Source organism: Nicotiana sylvestris, chromosome 9 (assembly GCF_000393655.2).
Source record: "Nicotiana sylvestris chromosome 9, ASM39365v2, whole genome shotgun sequence".
Lineage (NCBI taxonomy): Eukaryota > Viridiplantae > Streptophyta > Magnoliopsida > Solanales > Solanaceae > Nicotiana > Nicotiana sylvestris.
This window is the reverse complement of record NC_091065.1, coordinates 118,075,449-118,087,455: the sequence shown is the minus strand read 5'-3', so window position 1 is coordinate 118,087,455 and position 12,007 is coordinate 118,075,449. Positions and strand designations below refer to the sequence as shown.

Sequence of the window (12,007 nt, the reverse complement as noted above, 5' to 3'; positions counted from 1 at the left end):
CCCACAGCTGACAACCTGGCAACTGCCATAGTTGTGGCCGCAATTCAAGCGGAGACATTCTAGATCACCAACAACATGCTGCATCTGCTACAGAATAAAGGATTGTTCTATGGGTCACACATTGAAGACCTTTAGCAACATTTGAAAAAATTTCTATCAATTTGTGTAACTTAAAGGCAGCCAAATGTGACCCCAGAAGCTATCAAACTATTACTGTTCCCGTTCTCTGTGACTGGGGAAGCTCAGACTTGGCTGAATTCGCTTCCAATCAATTCCATTGTCACCTGGGAGGAATTAGTAAAGCAGTTCCTGAATAAGTTCTACCCGCCCAACAAGACTGCAAGGCAGATTGATGAAATATTGCAGTACAAGCAGCAGCTGACTGAGACCTTGCAAGAAACTTGAGAAAGATTTAAAGGGATGCTGGTGAAGTGTCCTCACCATGGCATTCCAGACCAGATGCTTGGCCAGAGATTCTACATGGGGTTAGCTGACAATCTAAAGGCCAATGTGGATGCTTCAGCTGGAGGTGCATTTTTGAGTAAGACATTCACCGAATGCAAAGTCCTTCTTGACAAGATGTCCCAGAATTCGGGGTGGATGACTAGAGGTACAACACTGGCACCCACAGTGCATTCAGTTCCTCTTGACCCAAATAATTCGCATGCAGAGAACATGGCCACACTCATGACTCAGATAAGTATTTTGACAAAGAAGATAGATGAGATGGGTACCAAACAGGTGCATATTGTTGACACGACAAATGGAGGACTGTGTACACCCTGTGTTAATTAGTCTTATGTGTGTTCATGGAGCGGAGAAGGTGAAAATTAAGGGGCAAGGGAAGATATGAATTATGTAAACAACTTTGGGGGTCAGAGACAAGGAGGACAATAGTGGAGACCGACACCAAATCAGTAATACAGACCTAACATGCCTCAGCCTGGGGGCATGCAAGTTCAAGGCCAAATAGTGCCATACCACTAGAAACACCAGGGCTACCCACAGTAGAACCAGCAAGAATTGACATATCATCCACCTCCTCAGCAGCAAGATAACAACATGGTAGAGATCAGGGGGATGCTCCAGCAACTCATTGGGACAAATGGTAAGATGCAAGAAAAGTTGGCAGTACATGATTCAGCTATAAAGAACATTGAAACTTAGTTGGGGTAGTTGTATATGGCTTTAAACAACCGCCCCCAGGGAACATTGCCAGCAGACACAAATATTAACCCCAAGGAGCAAAACCCGAATCAACTGATGGCAGTAAGTCTCTAGAATGGGAGAGATTTAGACAAAGAGCAGGAGGTTGCACAAGCCAGCAAAGAGACTATGCCAACCACTCCAATTCCACTAGAGGTAGATGAACCATCAAATCTGACTGACGTGGTGGTTGAACAAGGTCAAGATGAAAAGGGTAAGGCTAAGGTAAATGAACAAGCTGCAGAACAGGTGGTGCCTCTTGTGCCACAGAACCCCAACAGAGAGAAGCCAACAAATAGTGTACAAAAGGTGATACCTGCACCATTCCCTCAGAGACTGGTAAAACAAAAGAAGGAAGATCAATACAAGAAATTCATAGAGATGCTGCGTCAAATTCAGTTGAATATTCCTTTGATGGATGCCTTGAGGGAGATGCCAAGTTATGCGAAGATGATGAAAGACCTAATGTCACGGAAGTTTGATTTTCAGGACCTATCCACAGTGACTCTGACGCAGACCTGCAACGTAGTAGTGACCAAACCGATGGCTCAAAAGATGTCAGACCCAGGTAGCTTCACTATTCCATGCACGATTGGGAGTTATGCCTTTGCAAAGGCATTATGTGAATTGGGAGCCAACATAAATTTGATGCCTTTGGCTGTATACACCAAACTGGGCATTGGCAGAGCTAGACCGATTTCGATGCTGCTGCAGCTGGCTAACTGCACGGTAAAAAGGCCTACTGGGATTCTTGATGATGTGTTGGTGCAAGAGGGGAAGTTCGTGTTCCCTGCAGAGTTTGTTATTCTGGACTGTTAGGTAGATGAGGAGATACCTATCATTTTAGGTGGCCATTTTTGGCCACTGGGAGAGCACTGATCGATTGTGAGACTGGGGAATTAAAAATGAGACTGAACGATGAAGAAGTCATATTCAATGTTCAGCAATCTATGAGAAAACCTAGTGAATATGCTAATTGCTCTCTAGTGGAGGCAGTGGATGTGATCCTGCAAGAAGATGATGTGACCCTGACTGCTAAAGATCCATTAGAGGCATGTCTGACAAATTTAGAAGAGATGGATGGTGAAGGGTTAGCTGAGTGGGTCATGGCACTTGAAGGCCAAGGATTCTGGAAAAGGGAACCTCAGTTCGAGTCCCTTGAGTTAGAAAAAAGGGCTACACCTCTCGCAAAGCCATCAATAGAGGAACCACCCAAGCTGGAGCTGAAGCCGCTCCTAGCTCACCTCAGGTACATTTTCTTAGGCCCTGATTCTACTTTGCCTGTTATTATATCATCCGGTTTGCTAGATGTGCAGGTAGAACAGATCTTACAGGTACTGCAGTAAAGTAAGATTGCCATTGGCTGGACCATGACAGACATAAAGGGTATCAGCCAACCTTCTGTATGCACAAGATTCTCTTGGAAGAAGGGCACAAACCTTCCAGAAAACATCAACGAAGGCTGAACCCAAACATGAAAGAGGTAGTAAAGAAGGAAGTGATCAAATGGTTAGATGCGAGAATCATCTTCCCCATCTTTGATAGCAATTGGGTCAGCCCTGTCCAATGTGTGCCAAAAAAGAGGGGAATGACTATTGTGCAAAATGAGAACAATGAGTTGATCTCAACTCGTACAGTCACGGGATGGCGGATTTGCATGGATTACTGAAAATTGAACATAGTCACCCGGAAGGACCACTTCCCCTTGCCTTTCATTGACCAAATGTTGGATAGGCTGGCCGGGCGATCGCACTTCTATTTCTTGGATGGATATTCGGGGTACAATCAGATATCAATATCCCCCGAAGATAGAGAGAAAACATCCTTCACTTATCCTTATGGCATCTTCGCCTTTCGGAAAATGCCTTTTGGGCTTTACAATGCACCAGCAACATTTCAACGGTGCATGTTAGCCATTTTTACAGACACGGTGGAGGATATTATGGAGGTCTTTATGGATGATTTCTCCATGGTGGGAGATTCATTCGAGGACTGTCTTCACAACTTAAGAAGAGTGCTCAAAAGATGTGTGGAGATAAATTTAGTGTTGAACCGGGAGAAGTGCCATTTTATGGTACATGAAGGGATAGTCCTAGGGCATCGAGTGTCCAGTAAAGAAATTGAGGTCGACCATGCTAAGGTTGACGTGATTGAAAAACTACCACCGCCCACTTCAGTCAAGGCGGTGAGAAGTTTCCTTGGGTACGCCGGGTTCTACAGGCGATTCATAAAAGATTTCTCCAAAATTGCTAACCCATTACACAAACTCCTTGAAAACGATCACCCCTTTGTGTTTTCTAATGATTGTAGGTTAGCATTTGAGGAGCGGAAGAAGCGATTGGTGACTGCACCCATCATTGTTGCACCCAACTGGGAGCAACCATTTGAGCTCATGTACGACGCAAGTGACTATGCCATAAGAGTAGTCTTGAGGCAGCGAAAGGATAAACTGATGCACCCAATTTACTATGCAAGCAGAACTCTAAGCGGTGCACAACTCAATTACACCGTGACGAAAAAGGAAATGTTGGTTATTGTTTTTGCATTCGACAAAGTCAGGTTATACTTGATTGGCTCGAAAGTTATTGTTTACACTGACCATGCAGCAATTAGGTACCTGATAGAAAAGAAGGAGTCAAAGCCACGCTTGATTCGCTGGGTTCTTCTATTACAAGAATTCGATCTGGAAATACGTGACCGAAAAGGGACAGAGAACCAAGTAGCTGACCACCTCTCAAGGTTGGAAGGAGCTGAAAAGAAGGTAGAGGTTGAGGATATAACAGAGACATTCCCGGATGAACAGTTACTGGCAATGACAATGGAGGAGGCACCATGGTATGCTGATATTGCTAATTATTTAGCAAGTGGTATTGTACCTTATGAACTCTCCTCAATATAGAATGTGAGCACGTGATTTTTGCCTTACGAAAACTACTCCAAAATAAATCAAAAATAAAATAAATTTATTTTACTATGCAAATTTTGAATTTGCGTGATGTTTGTTAAATATTTGTCTTATATCCGTAAATATTTACGTTGCCATAATAAAATGAAAAATAAAATAATATACATGTTGCATGCATATCTAGGATTTAATTATGCATTGATTCAAAATAAAATCACAAAAATATGCATTTTGTTCTATTTTAAATATTCCACTGTGTGATTAATGTTTTGTCCGTATGTTGAATAGTTGTTATAAAGTGATTAATATTGTTTAGAGTTAAAATTGTTTTATAATTAAAATTAGAAATTTAATTTAGAAAAATGAAAAATAAATTGAAAAATAAAAAATATATATATCGGACCTGGATTAAAATCCAGGCCCAAATCAAATTACCCCCCACAGCCCAATCCAGGCAGCCCAGGTCCGGTCCAAGCCAGACGAGTCAAAACGACAGCGTTTGGTCGTAGTTTATCAGGGACCGTTGGATCAAACCCAACCAACGGATGAGATCTCATCACCCTAACCCATAATCCTTACCCGATCCAACACCCGGTTCAACCCGTCCCCCCAAACTTAAGCCAAACGACGTCGTTTGGTTAAGTGAGTAGATCCTGGCCTTTCATTTTGATTGATCGGACGGTCAATATCAATCCACCATTCCCCTATATAAACCCATAATCCTTACCCCGGCCCCCTAACTAAACACCCCCCTCCTCTCCTGTTCATCGTCTTCCCAAACACACGTATGCGTGGCACGATCCTCTGTAATTATAAAAGGTACATAATACGAATATACGTACGCGTAATTCGTCATAAACAATAAACGGAAGCGGTGACAAAATCCTGCAATATATATGTAAAAATCAAGATAAGCCAAGAATAAAAACAGTTAAGCGACCGTGCTAGAACCACGGAATTCGGAAATGCCTAACACCTTCTTCCGGATTAACAGAATTCCTTACTCAGGATTTCTGGTTCGCAGAATAATAAACAGAGTCATATTCTCCTCGATTCAGGGATTATAATTGGTGACTTGGGACGCCTTAAAATTCCCAGGTGGCGACTCTAAAACAAATAAACAAATCCCGTTTCGACTGTCCTTCAATTGGAGAAAACTCCCCACGCGCCCTGCGGGCGCGGCGAAAAGGAGGTGCGACAGCTCTGGCGACTCTGCTGGGGATAAAAGGGTTATCTTAACCCAGAACTACTGGTTCAGGGTTTAAAGAATTCGAGCTTAAAATAACTGCGATAATTGGCTTTATTTAATATATGATTTTTTACATGATATATGCCCAATGTGCTAAATGACACTTTTACCGCTTTAATATTATTTGAATTATGAATATATACAACTGCTACGAAACCCCCTTCTTTCTGAGTCTTCTAAATTTATGGTGCACACGTGCGCGTGGCCCACCTTTCTGTTAAAGTCATACCAAATAAGACGAAGTTGGGACAAGTAACTAGGCCGGGTAGACTTTCGTGCTCCCGGTACGTTGCCCCCGCTTCGGCTCAAACTGTCCGTTTGGGTAAGCCAGGTTTAGAACAATCAACCTCAGGTTTTTCACCTAGAATAACTCAGCCATGTACCGGATCCCTAGTAGGAACGTCTATTTGCATCATGTACATTTGGCCTTGGAGACTCAACACAGGGGTTGGGTCTGTCTAGGACAGGTGAACCCGAAACAAAAAGACCATCCTGATGCATCCTACTTGCTACTTGTGCATTCATTTGCCTCGAACATGCTTGTTGACCAGCTTAAATGAAATCATGGTGAGAACCGAGGAATAAAATGGGTTGTTTTTTAAAAAAAAAATCCAAAAAAAATAGTTTTAAATCTTGAAATAAAGGTATTTAATAAATAAAAATTTTTGAAAATGATTTTTTTTAGTGAATATTTTCAAAATGAGTCTTGACTTTATTAAATTAAATTTCAGATACAAAATGAGCACCACACAAAACCCCCCATCCACGAATACAGAAGAGTTTCTATTTCAGCTTCAAATGTGGTGGTATGATTTAGGCGAAGATGGTCAAAAATGGGTCGTCAAGCATTTGGGAAATCTCACGGACATTATGAAAGTTAAACCCCGTGATGATCTGATTGCGGCGTTAGTAACTTTTTGGGACCCTGTTCACAATGTCTTTCGTTTCTCTGACTTCGAGCTTACTCCTACATTAGAGGAGATAGCTGGATATGCTGGTTTTGACGGAAGTCTAAGAAATCAAAGGCCTGATATTCACAAAGGCTCCTTCGGTACATCGATTCTTCGGTCTTCTGAACATCAGCAGTCAAATCAGGAAAAACAATGTCATCAATGGATGTTGTTCCTTCAACTTTTTGTATTCAAGGTTCGGAAAGTCAGATGGGTTCGAAATTCATGAGAAAGGCCTTACTAACAAGCAAAACAAAGACACTTGGCAGATTCACCGTCGCTTTGCCTTCATGGTGGCTTTTCTAGGAGTCATGGTCTTCCCAAACAAAGAGCGAACAATTGATATTCGCACCGCGAAAGTTGTGCAAATCCTCACCACCAAAGAAAATCACACCCTTGTCCCCATCATTCTATCAGACATTTATCGGGCTTTGACTTTATGTAAATCAGGAGCAAAAGTCTTCGAAGGATGCAAAATTTTGTTACAAATGTGGGTGATTGAACATCTCCAACAACAGCCCAAGATCATACAGTATGGGCCAAACAATGATAATTGCATTGAGAGTTATGAGGAAAGAATAAAAAATTATCAGGCTCCAGAAGGGATAGAAGCATGGGTATCTCATCTAAGGGCTTTAACAGCAAGTCAAATTGAGTGGACTTTGGGATGGCTCCCGATGAGGGAAGTAATACACATGTCAACCTCAAATAGTTATCTGCTACTATTGGGATTGAGAAGCATCCAGCCGTATGCGCCACTAAGAGTCCTAAGACAGCTAGGGAGATATCAAGTAGTTCCTGATGATGAAGATTTGAGTATGCAAGTAATCGAATTACACCCAGAAGCCACTATTCCCGAGGCTCTACTTCAGCAGATGTGGAATGGATGTCGATACTTGAAAAGTGATACTCAAGTCCCAGACACTACAAAGGGTGAGATAAATCCTGGATATGCAAGGTGGTTTGAAAAACGGTCTCGCGTGGATGATGTACCAGAGCCTGAGCTAAGAAGGCCAACAAAAAGACCCCATGTTCAAAACTTCAATGATAAAATCCAAGAGCGGTTGATCTGGGGAGAAAAGGAAAAAGGGTACAAAGCAACTATCCATGCCCTAAAAGAAAATCTGAGAAGCCTCAGTTTGGAGAAAGATTTGCAAGCACAGGAAGCCGAAGGCGAGAAGAAGAGTCTAGCTTGTGAGAATGAAAATCTTCATGCTCGATTCCAAAAAATGAAAAGAGTTTCTGAAACACCAAAGAGGAGCTGGAAGGATCAAAAAACCATCGCCAATCTTTTTGAAAAAATGCAAGATTATGATTCCATTCTTGCGGAAAACGAAAGGGCGTTGAGCAAAGCAAAAGAAAGGATCCAACAATTAAACGAAGAGGCCAGATCTAATAAGGAAAGCCAAGTAAGGCAATCCGAAGAAGACAGGGCACAATTCAAGAAGGAAAAAGACCATTGGATGCGATCAGAAGACCAGCTTCGTGCACAACTAGAAGAGGCAAGAAGATGCAATAGAGAACATCAACAAGCAGACATCGACAGGGAAAGAGCACATGCAAGATTAGAGCAGGCCAGACTCCGAGCTCTATTAGAGTCAGCTCTAGATCGTGAAAACCGTGTCAGAGATATAGCCACCACTCGCCAGCAGCAATTACAGAACCAATACCAACGTCTCCAAGGTTTCAGGGCACAAATCCACGACCTGGCGGTCTACACATCTCAAAGTTACGTAAACTGCCAAGGAATGGATTATGAAAGGTTTACAGAGCATGCACCCATTTTTGCCCGTCATCTAGCAATGGAGTTGGAAAGGATGTATCGTACGCTGGGAGGTCATCCAGGTCAAGCCCCACATTGAGCAAATAATCTATTAATTTACAACACAAGTGGAAAGTGGGGCACGTTGTGAGATGTTAAGAATTGTATCTTTTATTTTGATTTAAATGTGTGTGTTTCAAGCCATTTTCTTACAAAGTTTTCAAATGTAATGTAATTTCATCTTTGTATAATGAATAAAAGTGTTTGCCTCATGTCCAAACTACGCAAGGTCTGATTCATGCGGGGGCATGATATGTAGGCAATCTCTATAAGATTCGACCACCACAATAAAAGATATATATAATAAATAAAATAAGAGTGAACAACAATAAAAGACCAAGAAAAGCTGGGATGACACAAGCAGCCAAGCAAATGCATAATAGAAATGGGTTATTTGTCTAGGAGCATTGCATCTCAACGTGTAATTATATATGTGTTAAACTCTCAAAACTAACAAGTTTGTTCATTTCCAGAATTCAAGCAGTTAGTTTCTCTAAAGAGTATACTGGCATATTATCATTATCACACGAGATCAAAAGGACCACTACCCGAAAGTATGTCTATCCCAGATGTTGACACAGGTATGGAGCTAGAGGAGATGGATGTCGGGAAAATGAAAGAAGAGATGTTTAAACTCAAGCAGCAAATGGCTGAGATGTACCAAGCCTGGTCTATAGGACAGTTACCCCCGTCTTACTCAACTAACCCTGCTCCATCAATGACCCAAACTCAGGATAATATTACCACTGAATTATCCCCAAATTTCCCCATTTACCAACACTACCGAGGCACCACCTCTCAGACACCGCAGTCTCCACCTCCGAAACCAGTTCCATATTTTCCTCCACCCATGACTCCTGTTTTCGTAGCACCTCCCCCTGCTACATTCCACAAATCTCCTAGTGAGCCTACATTCCAGGCCCAGGACAACCAATATTACCCCCGGAGCCCACCCTCAAAGCCTCCGAAATCCATTCAACTGCTCCTCGTTTTGATCTCCCAACCGAAATTGACAAGCCAGCCAAAAATGCTGAACAAGAAGAGATGTTCAGGAAGGTCAAGAGTCTAGAACAATCGTTCAGAGACATGCGAGGATTAGGTGGGCAAGTCAGTGTAGCATACAAAGATTTGTGCTTATTCCCCAATGTACAATTACCAGTTGGCTTCAAGATGCCTAAATTTGACCTATACAATGGGCACGGCGACCCAGTAGCCCACTTAAGGGGTTTCTGCAGCAAGATGCGAGGAGCTGGGGGAAAGGACGAATTATTGATGGCTTACTTCAGTCAAAGTTTAAGCGGATCAGCTTTGGAGTGGTATACACGCCAGGACCATGGGAGATGGTACACCTGGGATGACCTGGCACAGGCATTCGCATACCATTTCCAATACAATCTGGAAATCATCCCAGATCGACTATCTTTGACAAAATTTGAGAAGAAACACAATGAAAGTTTCAGAGAGTATGGTTTCCGGTGGAGAGAACAGGCAGCAAGAGTGGATCCTCCTATGAAGGAGAGTGAAATGGTAGACTACTTCCTCCAAGCCTTGGAACCAACTTACTATGCCCATTTGGTTTCAGCGGTTGGGAAATCATTCAACGAAGTGGTGAAGATGGGAGGTATGGTGGAAGAAGGCCTCGAGACAAATAAAATCATGAGCTATTCAGCGATTAAGGCGACTACTCAAGCTATTCAAGGCGGGGTAGGAGGAATCGGAAGAAAGAAGAGGGAGGAAGCAGCGGTAGTTGATTCAGGAATTTGGTCAGGTTTGAGAGGTTCACCACCTTAATATAATCAACATCGACCTCGCCAATCAACTTACCACCACGATTCATCCCAACATTACTATCACCCTTCGGAGCCTCATTTTTCCATTAACCATGCTCAAGCATACAATCAGCCACCTGTTCACGCCAATTGGCGTGCTCCTGCCATACCAAGTACTTACCCACGAGCCTATCCCGGACCAGGTTTCAGGCCTAGGCCAGCATTCAGGGGAGAAAGGGAACAGAAAAAGAAAACATACACTCCATTGGGAGAATCATACACCAGTCTGTTCCACAGGCTGAGACAGCTGGACATGCTAAGACCAATACAATCCAAGCTACCCAATCCTCCTCCAAAGAATCTGGATTACACCATTAGCTGTGAATATTGCTCCGGTGCACCAGGCCATGATACGGAGAAATGCTGGCATTTGAAAAATGCAATACAAGAGCTGATTGATACTAATAAAATCGAGGTTCAAACCCCCGAAGCTCCCAATATCAATAGAAATCCAATGCCAGCCCATCAAGAGGCCAATATGATAGAAATCATACAAGCTGATGGGGAGACAAAGAAGCCGTCACAAACTGTCATGATGATCAAGTCTCATGAAGCCAAGCCAGATAAGCAGTTAACAGAGGAGAAGCCGGTACTTAAGCAGAACAGAAATGGTGATGAACCATCTATGATGGTCGAGGAGGGATCATCGAGCAAAGTTGCCACAAATCAAGAAAGGCCGAAAGTGATAGTACCAGGGGTTGCTAACAAACCCATTGTATTCGTGGAAGGAGCCCGTACAGATCGGGTTATTATCACACCTGTAACCCAGCTGCCAGTCATCAACAACAAAGCCATCCCATGGAACTATGAACGGGTGACTGTAATGTACAAGGGAAAAGAAGTCAAGGAAGAAGTGTGTGAGGTGCAAGGCTTGACTCGTTCGGGAAGATGTTTTACGCCCGAAGAGTTAAGAAAAACTAAAAATAATCCAACACCAATAAAGAGAGCTGTGACGGAAGAAGAGGCGGAAGAGTTTTTAAGAAAAATGAAACTCCATGATTATTCTGTTGTGGATCAATTGAAGAAGACGCCCGCTCAAATTTCATTGTTGTCATTACTGATCCATTCAGAGGAGCACCGTCTGGCTTTGATGAAAATCCTGAATGAGGCTCATGTTCCTGAAAAAATCTCTGTAAATCATTTGGGAAGAATAGCCAACAGAATCTTTGAGACAAACAGAATTACATTTGCTGATGATGAATTGCCTGTGGAAGGTACCGAGCACAACAGAGCTCTTTACCTCACCGTGAAATGTGAAAACTCCGTAGTAACCCGGGTATTGGTTGACAATGGGTCAAGTGCAAACATCTGCCCTCTCTCCACTTTAAGCAAATTAAAAATTAAAGAGGAGAGGATCCAGAAGAATAGTATCTGCGTACGGGGGTTTGACGGTGGAAGCAGAGATTCATTTGGCGACATAGTGTTGGAACTAACAATAGGGCCAGTTGAATTCACAATGGAATTTCAAGTGTTGGACATAACTGTTTCTTACAACTTGTTGTTGGGTCGACCATGGATCCATGCTGCTAAAGCAGTCCCGTCAACATTACATCAGGCTGTCAAGTTTGAATGGGATCATCAAGAAATAGTTGTGCATGGGGAAGAAAGTTTAAATGCTCACAGCAGTACCATCGTACCGGTCGAGGGAACAGAAAATGACCAGGGACCATGGGTATACCAAGTGTCCGACACAGTGTCGGTAGAGAAAATTCCAGAGGGGAAATATCTTCCGAATCCAAAGATATCCTCTGCATCAGTCATGGTAGCCTATGAAATGTTAAAAAATGGTTTTATACCCGATAAAGATCTGGGCTCATCTTTGCAAGGAATTATACAACCAGTATCTCTCCCCGAGAACTGGGGAACATTCGGTTTGGGGTTCATACCCACTGTCAATGACGTGATAAAGGCCAGAAAGTTGAAACACCAAGCATGGGTTCTTCCAAAACCAGTCCCACGTCTGTCAAAGTCTTTTGTCAAGACCGGTGCTAAAAACCGCCCGATAACAACAATTCCTAAATCCCGGGTCAATCCTGAGGAAGAATT

The 12,007-nt window shown here is 42.8% G+C and overlaps 1 protein-coding gene across 1 annotated transcript; it reads left to right on the top strand.

Annotated features, from left to right (window-relative positions):
* The first annotated feature begins 1,335 nt into the window (after nt 1-1,335).
* On the top strand, nt 1,336-2,025 carry LOC138878116 (uncharacterized). Its single transcript, XM_070157776.1, has one exon. The coding sequence runs from the start codon at nt 1,336-1,338 to the stop codon at nt 2,023-2,025; it is 690 nt and encodes a 229-aa protein (XP_070013877.1).
* Nucleotides 2,026-12,007: the final 9,982 nt, after the last annotated feature.